The sequence below is a fragment of the Meriones unguiculatus genome, chromosome 4, assembly GCF_030254825.1.
Source record: "Meriones unguiculatus strain TT.TT164.6M chromosome 4, Bangor_MerUng_6.1, whole genome shotgun sequence".
In the NCBI taxonomy this organism is placed as follows: Eukaryota; Metazoa; Chordata; class Mammalia; order Rodentia; family Muridae; genus Meriones; species Meriones unguiculatus.
The window spans coordinates 133,959,187-133,976,825 of record NC_083352.1 but is presented as its reverse complement, the minus strand read 5'-3'; the positions used below and the strand labels follow the sequence as shown (position 1 = coordinate 133,976,825).

The window sequence follows — 17,639 nt, the reverse complement described above, 5'->3', positions numbered from 1 at the left end:
TATAGTGGCAGTATTGACTGCACTCCCATCAACTGTGTGCAGTAGTTCAGGACCAAACAGTTTATCATTATTAGCAACAACACAGAAGTTCTCAACCTTCCTGATACTGCAACCCCTTAATACAGTTCCTCATGGTGTGGTGACCCCCCTACCATAAAATTATTTTGTTGCTACTTCATAACTGTAATTTTGCTACTGTTATAAAGTATAATGTAAATGTTTTTGAAAGTAGAGGTTTGCCAAGGATCGCGACCCACAGGTAGAGAGCCGCTATAAACAATCTCAGCATTTACTCTCATCTTGCAAGAACAAGGACACACTACATGTCCACATGCATGTAATAAGAGGATGTGGGCAATGTCTCAAAACTGTGCTCCCAGTCAAACGTAGCTTCAGAAAACCCACTGGATTGCCTTCCTACGTCTTCACACATTCTTAACAGCTCCTAGTAGATACTTGCCAGCAGAACAGCGCTGTCTCCTTTTAGCCTGGTCCCACCCACTTGTTTTTACTTTCCTTTAGACTGTCTTCGCATCATGAACAATGAGAATCAAGTACTTCTCAAAACTGGTAACAGCCCACTAGCTGCTTCCTCATTCATAAAATGTGTGGCAGTCTGTAGAGCGACACCTGAACCTGTGATCTCTCTCTCTTTGCATCTGTCTGTCTCTGTCTGTCTGTCTCTGATTCTGTGTGTGTGTGTGTGTGTGTGTGTCCTTGTGTCCTCTTTTTTCCCCTAAAGGGCCAGGTCTGGTGTTTATAAAGGAAAAGTAGCCACATGAGTATTCTCTTGCTTTCATTCAGTACCCCTCAAAGCTATCCTGCCATCCCCATAAAGTCTGCCTAAGCCTACCTCTCACCTGTCATTGGTTCTCATCTACCCACGTTTTCACCACTATCACAGATAATTCTAGATTGAGAAGACCATTCTGAGCAGATTTACTAGTGTCTATGGATTCACCCTCTAGATGCCAGCAACCCTCACACACACACACACACACACACACACACACACACACACACACAGATACTAGCTTCCCGTTTTGATAACCCTGAGCCAATTCACCCAAGTCATAAGTCATCCTGAGGAGCACCAAGGCCTCTCCTTGTGAGCCCTGCTGTGGGCCGTCAGAGGGGGACACACTCCTGCCACCTCCTTTGGAGAGGTGTTCCGCAGGTATTTCAAGGAGCTGAGTGGGCTCAGCTGTGGGAAAAACAAACACACCAATTGTTCCGGTCTTTGATGGGGCTGGTGCACTGATAACATTGTTGTAGTTTCCATTTGTTCTTAGGTCTGATGGGGGCGTTTATCTTAACAGATGGCGAAGGCGGATAGTGGGTGGAATTTTCCCTCAGCAAAGTTACCGTGGCCCGTGAGAACTCCAGGCTATTCAGAAATCCTGAGCCTGGCCTGGGCTCCGGCAGACAGTTAATTCCAACCATCACCTTGCAGAGCCACAGGTGCTGAGGAATGCCTCTGCTGATGCCGGCCCTTGAGCAATACACAGATGAGAAGAGAGGTTGGAGCCTCCATACCCTGCTTAGAGCATGTGCACCTACAGATCTGACCAGCAGTTTCAGGAGCCCTCCACAGCCTCTCCCGTCTTCTCTCCTTTTCAGGGTCTGCCAACACAGAGCCCTCTAAAACCAGAGCCTTCGGATCCGTCTTTTCTCCAACGGTCTCCATTCAACTCAAGGTGTTCCAAAACGAACCAGAGGGCAGGAAGGCTTATGAGAAGAGATCTGCTTCATAGAAAGGTCAGGAGGGTGGGCACAGAGGGGGGTGAGCTGGTGCATCTGACCACACACGTGTGTTCTCCAGTGTCCACCATGTATCAGCCATGGTAGACCAGGGCTGGGCTGCAGTGGGGAGAAGAGGCCATGAGGAGGCAATTGCAGCCCTCGATTCCTCACGGCCTGCTGAGGATAGTGCTGTGCGGTGGACGGTTTCCTGCCCTCCTGGGATACTGGGTAATTAGCCCAGCAACAGGGTAAATATCTCACTTTTTGACCCAGCACCCCCACCCAGGCAGCTCACGAACTTTGAAATCCTAGAGGATGCACATTATCAGGTCAGAACTTCCTTTGAAGGGCTTTGGGTATGACAATATGGGCTAGAGAAAGCTTCTGCTGAGGCTTTTCAGAGAAAAAGAACTCTGTTTCCTTTTGGAGGAAGGAGTGCTGTTTGAAAAAACAACAAACAAACAAAACAAAACATGCAGGCCCTGGTGCAATCAAATTCTTTCTGAGAAGAAATTAAGCTAAGAATTGAACTGATGGACAAAGAAAGGCTGGCTCAAGAGAGCTGTCTTGATCCAAACACTTTTGAACTTTTTGATATCGTGTGTTAATTAAATCTTGTGTAAGCCATTTAAAACTGGATTTTTTTTTTTTTTTTTTTTGTCCTTCAAGTCACAAACTGAAACAAATTAATATAAAGAAAAGGATGCTACAATGAACAGGCCTCAAATGTGGGATTGGTTAAAGATGAGATGTTCAAACTAGAGGAGCAGGGATGATGGTGATCTTTGCTCGGCAAAGAACAAACAAAACTGGTGATGCTGCGACACAGCCCTTACGCTGATAGAGCCAATGCTGCGAGGAAATGCACAGTCCCCAAATATGCATTGTTGCTGTCTAACCCAGGGTCCTGTGAATGCCAGGCAAGGTAGAACACCATTTGTGTTAATTTGACTGGATTAGAAAGAATCTACAACTGGTGTTAATAGGGTGTTTCCAGAGAAAATTGGCATGTAAGACAATGAGGGGGGAAAGCCTGACCTGAATACAAATGGCCCTATTAAAAAATCTAGGGGCTTGGGTGGAATAAAGCTAGGCAAGAAGGAAGCCAGGAACATATACAACTCCCTTTTTTCCCCATGAGCAACTGTGACAAAATATGGTTTTAGAAACATTTCAATCCATCGAGGCAGGAAAGGCATGGTGGGAGTAGCCCCTGGTGGTGGGAGCAGCCCGCGGTGGTGGGAGCAGCCCGAGGTGGTGGGAGCAGCCCCTGGTGGTGGGAGCAGCCCCTGGTGTTGGGAGCAGCCCACGGCAGTGGGAGCACGTGGCAGGGGCTCCTCAAGTTGTGGCAGACTGGAATGCAGAGAATGCGAGCCGGAAGCAGGGGTGGGTGTGACCTTCAGAGGCCCCCACCCTTTACTGCCTGCTTTCTTCAGCCAAAGCCCTTCCTCCTAAAGGTTCCTTGGCCTTGAAATCAGTATTCCAATCTGGGGACCAAGTGTTCAGAATACGAGCTGGTGAGTGACATTTCCAATCCAAACGCTGACAGAGTCCAGAGCGTGCCGAGTTTGTTTGTTTGTTTGGGTGGTTTCATTTGTTTTAGCTTCTGGAGATCTATCCCAGGACTTGTGGCCATCAGGCAAGTGTCTCACTGCTGAGTGCCACTCCTGGCTGGTGTGGAGGTTCCAGAAAGGAACCTCGACCAGCAGTCTTAAAGACATAGAATTGCCTCGATTGTCCCATGTCCAACCTCAGCCTTTGGCACTTTATGATGCCTTGTCTATCTGCCATTCACCACAGAGTTTGATAAAATCTAAAATACAAGTATGACCAAAAAAAAAAAAAAAAAAAAAAAATCAGGTGGTTAAGACAGAGAACAGGTTAATTAGGGAAGAAGGCAGCTTTTTTTTTTTTTAATGTGTTTCCATATGACATTTTCTTTTAAACCTTTATCATCATTGTGGTGGTTGCATGTGCATATGGAGGTCAGAGGACAGCTTTGTGGAGCTGGTTCTGTCCCTTTGCCGTCACATGAAATCTGAGCTTCTGTGGCAAACACACTGACAAAAAGGAGTTATTTCAGCTCTCAATCCCAGGTTACCATCACTGAGGGGACTCAAGCAGGACAGGGAGAAAAGAATGCATCCAAGCTACCTGCCTGCTCAGCTAGCTTCCCTCTGTTTTACATAGTTCAGTGACCTTTGCCTAGGGAACGATGCTGCCCGCAGTGGGCTGGGTCCTCAGAGCGCAGGAGTCACATATCAGGCATCACATATCAGGAATTTCATATCAAAGGGCCGCAGAATTAGGAAGGTTGAGAACTTCAGGTTTAAAGAATTAAACACAAGTTTTCAGGCTTGTGGCCAGTATGTTTACCCACTGCATCAAAATCTTACCAGCCCAGCAGATGTTTAATGTGTGGGTGAAAGAGTTGAAAGGGAGCTCGAAATTCTTAGCATCAAGCTCACCTTCAACTGTCATGGGGTTGGACTGACCTAACTCGCCCACAGCCATCGGCACGAGGGAAGGGAAGTGTCAAGTCCTCCAGCCCAGGACGGTGCACCTGGCTTTGAAGGTCCCCAGTAGACGCTGAATTACAGACCCCAGTCTGCCATCTGCTGCCCTCTGTCCCTCGGAGCTCCCTAATGTCCACTGTAGTGTGAGCGATTAGACGCCTCATAACCCTCTCTCCGCTCCATGTCTGTTGCAGGCGATGGACCACATGTCTCCCAGGCTGAGAGCCTTCCTCTCTGAACCCATGGGGGAAAAGGATGTGGCCTGGGTGGATGGAATCAGCCGTGAGCTTGCCATCAATTTGGTCACCAAAGGTTTTAACAAGGTGCATTGTTTTTTTTCCTTCTTTAACTCCTCTAACCTGTCTTCCGCTAGTCCTGCCAGATGGCAGCCCCTGTCACGCGTCCCAGTTGAGTGGCCGTCAGAGAAAAAAGCTGCCACTTGGCAGGGTGCCACGGACTTCACCGGTGTGACCCCCATGTGCTTAGGAGCCCCCAAGGCTTGTAGATGACGGGGAAAGAGAATTGATTCTGTGCAGAGCAGCTGCGACTGACAGGATCAGCTCCATGTTCAAACACTCTGCGCTTGATAAAGCCAGGTCTGCTACTGAAGACAGGGACGGAACTGTCAGGATGGATGGCTGTGTGTACTCCCCACCTCTAGGAAGGGGCATGGCTTCTTGCTTGTCTCCGGCAGAGCACCAGCATGACAATGGCAGGATTAGAGCTCCATCTTAGAGGAGATAAGAGCTCCAAGACTTGTTCCCAGCCCAAAATGGCCTTAGGGAGAGCCAGTGAAATTGTAATGTGTTAGTCTAGTTTCCATTACTATAACAAAATACTTGATTCTAGGGACTTTATAAAGAAAGGCTTTCTAGTTAGCTCTTAGTTTTGGAGACTGAAAGTCCAATATTGGGTGACTTTGTGTTTGGCCTCTGGTGAGGACCTTTCCCACACACATCACAACACAGCAGGATGGTCTCATGGGCAGGAGCTTGTGTGAACAGAGGGTGCAATAGCAAGCCACAGGGTGGAGAAGGACTATTATGCTCTTTTGTTTATTCACCAAAACACCGGAGCTTTTGATTGACTCAGGGAGTTAGTTGCGTTTGCTCAGCTTGTACTCTGCCACGGGCTATATCCCCGAGACCCCTTTCATGCATTTTGTACAAGTTTCTGTCTTTAGAACTAGTAAGTGTCCCACGAGAGTGATATTTTTCCCTTCCAAGGGTAATGCCCTTAATGACCAATTTGTCTTCCACTAATATAAGAAAAACATTTAGAGGCCAGGACTGCTGCATGTGTATTCATGACTGACGTTACATTTGTTTGAGCAAATCTAACACCTGGGCCCCTGAATCCTGCCTGACATCTGCACTGTACCTATGCTACAGATCATGAATCTCACCCCATTATTCAGCCAAGTGAATATCTACTTGGTGGTACTGTCAGGAGAGTGGAGTTACATGACTGAGGAAACTTGATGCTTTCTTTTCTCCCTGATAAAGGGAAAGGACCAATCCCAAGCAGCCAGTGGAAGAGGCAAGTCTGACTAAGGGAGAATTTTAAAATTAAATAACCTTTTCTTTAAAGAAATTATTATTCTTTTTTTTCTCTCTTCTTATTTTTTTTCTTGAATTTGTTATTTTTCTCCTAGTTGTGAACAAATGCCTAACGTAAAGCAACTTAAGGAAGAAAAGGTTTATTTTGGCTCACAGTTTAAAGTCATACAGTCATTATGTTAAGGAAGACATTGCCAAGAAGCAGGGGAATGAGAATGCAATTGCTCATCTGGCTTTCTTCTTTGCTGAATTTTACTCAGTCTGAGCGTCCATCCATAGAATGGTGCCACCCACATTCAGTGTGGGTCACCCTGCATTCATTTAATGGAAGGCAACTTCGTTGACATGCTAAGTGGTGTGTTTCCTAGGGGGTTCCAAACCTGCTGACAAAGAAGATTAACCCACACACTCCTCTACAGGGCACAGGGCACAGGGCACAGTGTGAGGTGTTGGACCCAGTGTATTTTTACCTCGATGGATCTCCCGGTGTACCTACCACCTAGGTCCAGGGACTGGACATCTCCCGGCTTCCAGGCTGCTCCAGGACCTCCTCCCAGCCAAAGCAGATCCCAAAGGTGCCCACTGTTCTGTTATCCACCATGCTTCCATAACTATGGGCTTCTCCTTGTCGTTCTTCTGTGATCGCCATTTAAAAATACTCTTATTAAGATATAAGTGTGGACAGTAATATTTACCCTCTTTACCACAGAGTTGTACAACTTTTGCTTCAGCTTTTTCAGACAGGGTCTTTCTGTGGAATTGAGGTTGGCTGAAAGTCATTGGTGTAGCCCAGGCTAGCTTCAAACTTGCGATTCTTCTACCTCATTTTTCCTGTAAACATGGTAGATAACATAACAGTGGGCACTTTGGGGCTCACTTTGGCTGGGTGAGGCCCCGGAGGCCATCTGTGTGCTCCCACACAGAGCAGTTCTGAGTCAGGTAGCCATTACCCAAGACAAAGAGTGACCCCAAGACTCCAGCCATTCCCTGCGCCTCGAAGCCTCTGCCCCTGCCAACTTCTGCTTTGTTTTATGGCCCTGCAGTTTTTCCTTCTCTACCTTAACTTTGTTCTAAGTAAGGATTATAGTAGGGGACAGACATGCTAGAGATAATGGAACAAGAGGCTAAACAGACGTTTTTCAGGCTCCTGGCTCTGGCCCGCACAGGCAGGACTCTGAGGAGTGCCTATGGACGTCTTAGTCCACAGGCAGGAGATCTCTATGCTCATGCCCAGCTGGCAAGCACAGTGCCCATCATCACACTCAAGGTCCTGGGCATTCCCAGATTCTCTACCTTTGAGGGTCAGTGCAAACAGGGCATGGCTGGAGGTGTGGCTCAGAGGTAGAGTGCTTGCCCAGCACTGGAAGGACCTGGGTACCTTATCCAATACTGCATTAAGATACAACATAACACAAATAAAGAAATCAAATCAGGTAAAATAAAAGTACAGTGCAGAACTTCAGGAGTTGGCTGCCCGAGGTCCCTAGTGGGCATGGAAATGGCCAGAGATATACTGTCATAAACAACACAAGAAGATTCATGCGCTCTGCCCAGCAGGAAGGGGCTTAGATTAAGATTTGATTGTTATATTCCACATCAGAGCCTGGTACCCATCAGACCCTGACTGGGCCCATTGGAGGACCCAGGAAAGTGCCCAGGTGTGGCATCTACAAGATGAACAAGTGCATCAGGAGGCCGATGCCAGAATGAGAGTATCCAGGACAGGCAGATTCCAAGAGACAGGGATCTCCAGACTAGCCAACGAAAGTGCTGCTCCTGGGATACTCATCTTCTGCCTACAGGGAGATGCGTCTTTCAGGGCCTTACCCCTCCTCTGTTTTCATAGCCTCTGTTGACCCGTGACTATCATTTTCCTCCCCTTCTCTCCCCAGGGTGAGTTCTCATCTTTGCCCTGAACAAACGTTGCCTCAGGGACCACATTTGTTCCCCAGGGGCACTGGCTGTCCCAGCTCCTTCTGCACCCTTGCTAAGCTCCTGGCAGGATGCGACTCCATGGGCTGCCCTCACACCTGCTTGTCTGGGCTTTCCCTCAGCCACCAGCTCTCTCCTGAGCCACCTGGCTGCCGCATGCGCAGGGCACAAGGAGCCACCAGTCTGCAAGGATGACCCGAGTCTCTATCAGCTCTCGAGGGTGTGAAGAGCAAACATCTTCACTCTCACCAGTCCTCTTTGGGGCAGTGGTCCTCAACCTTCCTAATGCCACGACTCTTTATGACACTTCCTTATGTTGTGGTGACAACAACCTTAACTTTTGTTGTTGTGTTTGCCACTTGCTAACTGCAATTTTGCTTCTGTTATAAATTGTGGTGTAAATATCTGTGTTTCCTAGTGAGCTTTTGGGGGTCACAACCCACAGGTTTAGAACCTCCGTTCTAGGACCCTCTCCCTTTGCCCCTGTGCCAAGCTTGTGTCTCTTCAGCAGAGGGCGGACAGGAAGAGGGGCCTGTGCATATCCCTCTCCACTTCCCTGGAGCCTGGAAGACAGCACGGACTGGCCTACTCCTCATGGTTAAACCATGATTTTTAGAACTATTGATTCACAGGGTGCAGGAGTGTGTGTCTGTAGTCTCAGGGACCGGGGAGATCAAGACAGGAGAGTTATTTCAGCCCATACAGTCAAGACCGGCCTGGGCAACACAGGGAGACCTGACTTCAGAAAGAAAACCTGGGCTGGGGAGATGGCTGAAGGGTAAAACATTTGCCATGCCTGAGTAGGATCCCTGGACTCACGGCCCGGCATGGCAGCACATCTGTAATCCTGCATTCCTCCAGAAGCCGGGAGGCAGAAACAGGAGGCTTCTGCAGTAGCCACTAGGACTGTCTCAAAGTGGAAGGCAAGAACTGACACCTGAGGTTGGCCTTTGACCTGTACACATGTGTGCTATGGCACATAGATGCCCAGACACTCTCTGTCTCTGTCTGTCTCTGTCTCTCTCTCTCTCTCTCTCTCACACACACACACACACACACACATACACACATGATTTTTTTTTGAAGAAGAAGAAGAAGAAGAAAATATTAACTATTGACTTACCTGAGCCTCCTCAGGATCTCAGAAGAAAAAAAAAGTGTCTGGTCCTTGTGCACCTGCTCTCTGTACCTGCTATTCACAAAACAATCAGCTTTGGCCTAAGGACCTAAATGCAAAACGTAGCCACTGGCCCTGGGCTAAGCCCTTGTCTGAATGGAGATGGGCTAAAATATCAAACATGCCCTTTGATGCTAAAGCCTTCCCCTGAAAAAGAATGTGAACCATCTCATAACATTTTTTTATTGATTACATACTGAAATAATGTTTTGAAAATATGGAAAAAGTAAAGTATGTTATTGGAATGCACTTCATCTTTTCTCTCTCTCTCTTATTCATTTTGTGGCCTCTAGAAGATTAAAATTGCTCGCATGGCTGGCTCACTTGCTATTTCTCCTGGATGGCACTGGTAGAGATTTAACAGTGTCAGGAGAGCTGCTAGGTAGAAAGGGATGATGTGAGTGGAAAGTGATCCCGTGCATGGTGTCAGACTTGCCACAACTGGGCCGGAGCTCCATCTCCCCTGCCCACCACCACCCACACATAAAGTCAGACTGTCAGACAAGGGCATCTATGGACCCACCCTCTTCCAGCCTGGGGTCCTCAAAATGGACAATCTCCTCCCACTGCCACTCTGCTGTAATCTGTAATCCTCCTGTCCTCTCAGCTGGCCCTGGGGCCCCCACCATCTCACATACAAAGCCTGCAAGAAGCCAGTCACCTAAGTTTGGCGCTTACTGTGCATAGTGTTGCCGGGTGAATACAAAAGGAGTGATAGACACCAGGGAAAGTTGAATTCTTTTAAATAAATGAATAATGTAGTGATGGGAGCACGTCTCCAGAGCAGTGAGAAGAGAAAGGAGGCCAGAACCCGCTGAGGACTGTGGCTGAGAAACACCTGGGTTTGCACGGTCACCGCTGGACATCTCCACTGACGACCATAGGGTGTCAGAGACACAGCGGTGTCTTGTAACACTGAGAGGCTCTCTCTGGACCGGGGCTTGGAAGCTACTGACCAAGGGCAAGGGAAACTGCTAGAAGCTTGATAGTAAGAGAAGCCACGACAGCTCATCTCTCAGACAAGGCCAGGTAAGGAAGGGTCAACATTTTAATGAATGCAGACTGGGGCCAGCTACCTAGTGTGCAGGGCTCAATGCCAAGTGACAAAGTGAGACCTTTTGTTTAGCCATATAAAGGCTTACAGCTTCCCAGCCTTTGGCTAAGACCAAGGGTGAGTGTATTAAGTATTGAGACAGTGGCAGCACAGCACTAAGAGCATTGAACAGTCTGTGGCTGCTCACGGGCCCAGGCAACAGCAGGAATCAGACTCTGGTGCAGATTTACATTGCTACAGTTTAGCAAGGACAATAGTCAAAAGAGACTAGTTCCCTCAGCGTGGGGAAGACCCTGGCAGAGTTTCCCTGTGTGGACTTGGAGTTGAGAACAAGTCTGCCCCTGAGTCTCCATCTGTTACTCCAGGAAGAAGTGTATGTCCCGGGCTTTGGCACGGCCACTGGCCAGGGTGATAGAAGGTAGAAACTCCGGCCTGGGGTGTCTGTGTTTCTATACCAGCCTCTTTGCCTCAGGGTTTCTGATTAGGGGTTCATTTTCTGGAGTTAGTGGGGGAAACCAAACTGGCATTGAACAAGGCCACCATGAGAGCCATGAAGTCCCCCTCCCCCCCCCCCCCCCCCCCGGAGCAATGAAGAAAGCACGAAGGCAGGCCTTCTCCGTAATCTCAGGAAGACGCCAGCGTGGGCTCCAGGGCAAGCCCAGAGGCTGGAGGGTCAGATTTCAGCTTGGCTCAGAGACCCTTCGCCCTGCCCCGTTCCTGGAAAGCTTGCCTCCGTCCTGCCTACCAGGCATTCCTGGGCTTCCTGGCTGCCGGGCTTCCTGGCTGCTGAGGCTCTTGTTACCACACCAGCGGAGGCCATGGCCAGCCTCAGAAACAGGCAGAGGAGTCCTTCACCTCCAGGCTGGACTACAGATGGCTGGAAGGTGGAAGGACGGGGACAGGTGGGCATCTCTACCTCCCAGGTTCCTTGTTTGGGACACCATCTCAACTTCAGATTCTGAAGAACGGGGTGGGCAAGACACCCTGAGAATCAAATGGATTGGATTCTACATGTCTGGTGTCTTTAGCTCAAAAGTATCACTTGCTATTTGTTGGTTTTCCCTCCTGCTGAGGACCAAACCAAAGCTCGGGTGCTTGCTGGAAAAGAATTCTCACTATTGAGCTAAATCCCCAAGCCCTACATCGGTTACTAATCTCATTGGTGTTTCTTTCACGGGAAGCTCTAGGCATATCCTGTTGTACTCACCTGAGCACCTCCACAGCTGTAACACGTGCCTCAGAGAGCACCTACAGAATGCCAAGGATTTACAGCTGGGCGTGGTGGCATATGCCTATAATCCCAGCTCTAGGGGAGGTAGAGGCAAACGAAGCTCTGTGATTTTGAGGCCAGCCTGATCTACAAAGTGAGTCCAAGACAGCCAGGGCTACACAGAGAAACCCTGACTTGAACCTTTCCCCCCCGCACCCCCCTCCAAAACACAAAAACAACAACAAAAAAAAAACCCTGATTTAAAACCATCTCAGCAAAATCCACTAGTGGAACAAAGACACTGATGAAAAATGAGATCACGCTAAGACACTGGGTTTTGTTTTTATTCTTTTAAATAAAAGTTGTACCTTAAAATCACTATAAGTACACAGCTTCTTCTCTTTACAATAACTGGGCAATATCTAAAACTAAGCCCTGAGGTTGGGGAGGGTTTGGAGGCTAAGCTCAGCCATGGAGTACTTGCCTATAGTGTGCAAAGACCTGGGGTTAATCCAGGGCCAGAGCAAACAAAATAAAACCTACCCTCTCCAGCGCTTCGGCACCTTTGTGGCTAGGATTCAGCTTTTATTTGACTTCACATATACAGAAAATATGTCTTATTAATATATTATATAATAATTTGTATGGTGCTTTATAATATATTAATAGTAATACATTATTGTAATATATTAATAATATATCATTCATATATATATATATATATACACATCTACATATCCCCTTTGATTAAGATTGAATTTTCTTTGTTTTCTATAACAGAAAGTCAACACACAGCCAACAGCAGGTTCTTCTGGGAAGGGCCCAGAATTTGAAGGTGCGGTTGGAAGCTGGGTTTCCATTCCAGGCTAGAGAGCCCCCAAACCAGGCCCCAGAGACGCACACTGTGACCTGAACTCTAGTCTCTGCCGTGGACTGGCCATCTCCGTTCATGGCTCTATTTTCTTCTTGATAATAACAGTCTGATGAAGTTGTGCATGCTGCGGAGGGAAAAGGGCTGAAAACTCAGAACTGCAAAACTGCTGTAGAGCCAAGAATGAGGGTGACTTAGCATATGTGCATCTATGCGTCCTACACTTAGTCCTTTCTGTTTTGGGGTGTGTGTGTGTGTGTGTGTGTGTGTGTGTGTGTGTAATATGCACACGAGGGCACATGCAGAGGCCGGAGCGGGAATATCCAGTGTCCTGGCCTATCATTCTGTCTCTTTTGAAAGAGTCTTCACTGACTCTGTAGCTAGGCAGTTGGCCAGCAAGCCCCAGCAACCTCTGACCCTGCAATGCTGGGGAGGTAGAGGCAAACGAAGCTCTGTGAGCACAGCCAGCGTTTTATTCGTACTGGGGACTTGAACTCAGGCCCTCACGTTTGCACAGACAACGTTCTTATTCACTGAACCATCTCCCCAGTGTCTAACTTCTTAAAATTAATTTTTAGCAGATGGAGTAACAGCTTCTATTGCAGTGGCATTTTCATACACCCGTGCCGGTATACTTCGCTCCTGGCTCCTTTCTGAGCAGACATTCTTGGGAATTACATTATCAGGAGTTTCCAGAGAAACAGGACTCGGAGATTATATGTAATTATTAGAGGAGATTTGCTTATTGTTTATTTTCACACAATTGGAGGCTCCACCTTGGCTGTCCACAGACTGTAGAGACAGGGAAATTGGTAGGGAATTTGTAGGGTGTTGCTCAGTCCAAGAAGCTGAAAAGCTCCTTTAGAAAGGACGCAGGGGCAGGGTGAGGCCAGCGACGCAGCTCGAGCTAGAGGCTCAAATAACAGGGTCAAGGTCTAGGGTGATCTGTGCCGTCTGGGCTGTTCCCACAAGTATGACTCTCCTCAACATTTGTGTCTCCCTTGCCTTCCCTTTTGGCACACACTAGTGAACAGAGCAGGGCGAGCTGGGGCAGGGCGGGGCAGTGCTGCGCCTCGGAATTCTCCTTTCCACTGAGTTCCTGAGCACACAGGTGGTTTGCAAAGCCAGATGGTTCCTAATGTGCCCTTCACCTGCCAGCCACACCTGCCGTGGTTCTCAGGTGACAAAGACTTCTCGTAAGTCTCTGGGAGCCCTTACGATCGCTTCTGTCTGGGGAAACTGGGGAAGGGGTTCCTGGCATCAGGGGATGAGAGCGAACAAATGTTTTTTAGGGTCCCACATGCCTGGGACTGACCCCGCGATGCAGGATCAGCCGGCCTGCCGGCGAGGCTGAGGTACCCTACATTCCAGCAGCCGGGAGAGCAGCGGTGAGGCAGCTGCACCCCGGCTTAGCTGTTTGGGTTTGGAGAGAGAGCTGCCCTAGGTGCAGAGCACACGCCCAGAACCCACGAGGCCCTGGGCTCGGTCCACAGCGCGCACATAAACACCGCCACCAAAGGGTAAAAAAAGAGGAAAATGTTAAATGACAGGCCTAAGGGGAGGTCAAAGGCATGCTAGCCACCCACCCCCTGCCCCTCAGACACTGCCCTGGGCCCAAGCTCGTGTGGAAAAGGAGGTTCTCAGCCCCTACCCTCGCTTTAGACACTGAGTCAGGAAGTTCTCTCTCGTAAGCTCCCAGACAACGCCTTCAAGTTTGAGGCCTAGTTGTCTCCGAAGGATGACAAGTCCCTAGAGCAGGCCTGAGAGAGCCCCGTGATTAATTTGACGTCACCTTTCCCCAGGGCCTTGTCGGGCTTTAGCAGCCTCCCTCCGGCCCACACCCCGACCTCTGACTGTCACTGAGGACTGCCGGTGAGAGGAGGACTGGCACCGAGGGGGACTCTGGTAACCCTCTGCCCCTCTTCCCAGGCCTACATCCTGCTGGGACAGTTCCTTCTGATGCACAAGAACGAGGCGGAGTTCCAGAGGTGGATCATCTGCTGCTGTGGCGCTTCGGAGTGTGAGGCCCGCCAGAGCACCGCCTGCCTGAAGGAGTGGTGTGCCTGCTTCCTGTAGCCGCCTCCAGCCTGGCCGCTACCTACCCCGGATAAATACATGATGCCCTTACCTACGCCCGGCTCCGAGCGTCACCTGTGTTGCTACTTTATTTTCATTTATGTATGAATCTGTGCGTGTGTGTGTGTGTGTGTGTGTGTGTGTGTGTGTGTCTACAGCTGGGAACATTGCTGATTGACACCAGAAGTTGGCACAGTTGTCTTCACCTTATTTTTTGGAACAAGATCCCTCACTGAACCTGGAGCTCACCAGTTTGGCAAGGCTAACCGGCCATCAAGCATCAGGAACCGTCACGTCTCTAGACATGGGCCACCTTACCCAGAGTTTGTTTGATGTGGATGCTAGGGATCCAAACTCAGGTCCTCGTGGCAAACACTTTACTGACGGAACCATCTCTCCAGTTTTTACACACACACACACACACACACACACATTGTTACACACACTTTAATTTATTTTTATTTTTAAGACAGTATGCATCCATAATAAAGGCTGTCCTGGAAGTCACTCTGTAGCCTCAGCTAGCCTCAAAACGCCAAGTCAAGATCACAGGCGTGAGCCAGCACATGTGGCTTTCCTATCTTTAATGATGCATGAGCACCTTAAGAAAGGTTTATGACCATAAGAAAACAAGAACACCCAAATTCACTTTCATACACACCCGGGAACCACCACCACTCACTTTAGATAAATATAATGCCAAATCGCTTTCTCCACGCTGTATGACACCAAGCACAGCTCTTCAGATGAGCGTTAGTGTTCCAGCCAGTGCCCTAGTCCCCCGTATCACTCCAGTCCACAATGGCTTAAAACAAAAGCCAGTTCTCCTCCAGGCGAAGCAGCCTCACCCAGCAATCAGACTCTGAAATGAGGCGGGAAGCGTGGCTCAGAGAGCAACTGTGCCGGGCAAGTCAGAAATGGAGCTTAAACCCCAGAGCCCCATAGAGGTGGAAGGCAGCACACGTCCCCAAAGCTGACCTGGCGTTCTTGCTGTGCCACGCACATCGACACCAACACCAATTTAAAAATCTGAAATGCGTCAAACTTGGATTTCTCCTTCTGGAGCCGTTCAGATCGGGGGCGGGGTAGGAGGGTTGAATTGGGGAGACTCAGTTTGTCTAAGTGTGAACTCTGAAGTTGAAACACCTCTTGTCTAAGTAGTTTGGATTAGCGCTTCTCAGCCCCGAGGGCTGGGGCTCCTGAAGGTGACTCTGCCGGCTGCCTTACTCTCCATGTCTCACGAGGTCATAAACTGTGAGCTGGCAGTAGAGTCCTCTAGGGAGAGGATGGAGGATGTGTTTCCAGGGAGGCTCCTCCCCATGGCTGTTGGCTGGAGGCCTCAGCTCCTCATCACAATCCTCCGGGCTGCTCGGCAGTGGAGGTAGACAGAGAACACAGAGACAGAGAACACCACACTGCTTCTTCCTGTGGCCTAGTGTCTGACTCCTGCCGCATCCCTTCTGCCTGATCGTATTCATTGGATATCCTGGAAACAAGAATCCCTCTTCCTTAAAACAAAGAATGCAGACCCGTTTTTAAAGCCATCAATGTTGTGTTTTTCAGGTACAACTCCACACAGAGAAACTTGTCTTTTAGGACCTTCTAAAAGATGGCCTCTCCATAGCCACTCCTCAACCCCAGTGCCAGGCAGCTACAAGACAAATTTCTGTCAAAGTTGTGGCTTTTCTAGAAATCCATAAAAAATAAGACAGTATGCAAGCCTTTTGAGGTTGATGCTAATCTCCCATACAAGCTTTTTAAGCCCAAAAGGTTTTACTTAGTGTTGCTGGTCCCTTTTCCTGCAGGCATCCACTCTTCAGTGAACAGTTTCTCCAAGGGAGAATGATGCCCTCTGCTCAGGGTCACGCTGACTACAGGAGCGGGAGCAGAGAGGTAGGAGAAGAAAGCGTGCAATCAACAGCCAGGCGGACATGGGTGGGTGAAGCCTTTGTCATCCAGATAGGACTGCTCGAGACAGGCACCCCTGCAGGGCCAAACCCCACGAATCCGAAGCAGCCATTTTCTCTTTAATAGCCTTCTCCTCCCAGCTCGCAGCACCGTCAGTGACTCCTGGGATCCCTCATGTCTTAGTTTTCTCTCTCTGTCGCTGGGATACAATATCTCCTCAAAAGCAGCTTAAGAGAGAGAGTTTATTTTGCACACGGGACCATGTCAGGTCATGGTCCATCTGGAAGGTTTGCCACAGCAGCAAGAGCTTGAGCTGCTGTGTCACACTCACAGCCCAGGCTGTGTTACACTCACGGCCCAGGACAGCGCTGTGTGCAGGCCGCTCCCTTTCTCCACTGAAACCGTCTAGGATCCTAGCCAGGGGATGGCGATCCCCACAGTGGGCAGGTCTTCCCTCAGCACAGGACAATTACAATGAACATCATACTTCTCCTCTCCCTCTGCCACCCAAAATATTCAAATTTAGTGCCTCAGTCAGCTTCTAAGAGAAGCCAACCTAAGGCGAGAGTGTTGACATTTAGTTTTATTTTAGCAAGAGGAAGAAAAGTAAAACTGAAAAAAAAATTACTGAATTTTGCTGAATTCCTTTCATCTTTAGACAGAGTGATACAGTTCTAAGTCAAAGTCTTCCAGGCAAGAGGATGGAGTTTAATGAAATATTTGCCCAGCGTGTCTGAGGCCTTGGTTTGAGGCCCAGCAAGAAAAAAAAAATTTTTTTATTTTGTTTTTTTTGTTTTTGTTTTTTGTTGTTGGTTTTTGTTTTGTTTTGTTTTGTTGGTGTTTTTTTGTTGTTTGTTTTTTTGAGACAGGGTTTCTCCATGTAGTGTTGGCTGTCCTGGACTCACTTTGTAGACCAGACTGGTCTTGTATTCACAGAGATCTGCCTGCCTCTGTCTCCCTCAGTGCAGGGATTACAGGTGTAGACTACCAGGTCTGGCTGTGAAATTTTTATATTCTTGGTTTAAAATTCAAAGTGTAAGGCTTGAAAAACGGCTTAGCTGTTAAGAGCACTGACTTCCTCAAAGGACCAGATTCAATTCCGAGGACCCACAGGACCGCTCACAATCATCTGTAACTCCAGTGTTAGGAGATTAGTGGCCTCTCAGACCACTTTGGGTACTAGGCATGTGTTCTTCAGCACACATATTCACATGCAAGCAAAACACTCATACATACAAAAATAAAGGTTAAAAAATTCAAAGCATAACGTGGAAGAGAAACTATCTTTGGGCTTAAACTTCAGTTTTTAATGATAGACGTGTGGATTCCCACCATAAAAGTAAAAGAAACAGTTTAATTTCTTCCTCAATTCATATTTTATTGATTTTATTGATACTTCAAATTTGTTTTCTTCCCATAAACATAATCCTTATTGTATATTTCAGAGGCTATCTGTTTATGTTGGTGCCAGAAGTCTCCAGGTCATCGCTCTGTCACCCCAGATTCTTCAATGGCTCCTCTGAGTTGGCATAGACAGGGATATCCTGCTATACCCGCCTGGTACAGCTATAACCACCTCAAAAGTTTCCATGA

At 48.3% G+C, this 17,639-nt stretch overlaps 1 protein-coding gene across 2 annotated transcripts; it reads left to right on the top strand.

The window, feature by feature from the left end:
• The first annotated feature begins 1,345 nt into the window (after positions 1-1,345).
• Positions 1,346-14,174, top strand: Banf2 (BANF family member 2). Of its 2 annotated transcripts, none has more exons than XM_021636797.2 (4): positions 1,346-1,520; positions 1,621-1,758; positions 4,454-4,582; positions 13,992-14,174. In XM_021636797.2, exons 1-4 carry the CDS (start codon positions 1,509-1,511, stop codon positions 14,136-14,138), a joined length of 426 nt encoding a protein of 141 aa, XP_021492472.2. In that variant the 5' UTR covers positions 1,346-1,508; the 3' UTR covers positions 14,139-14,174. The 2 variants fall into 2 exon arrangements, with proteins under 2 accessions (XP_021492472.2, XP_060237314.1); XM_060381331.1 differs by lacking the exon at positions 13,992-14,174 and adding an exon at positions 6,238-6,424.
• Positions 14,175-17,639: the final 3,465 nt, after the last annotated feature.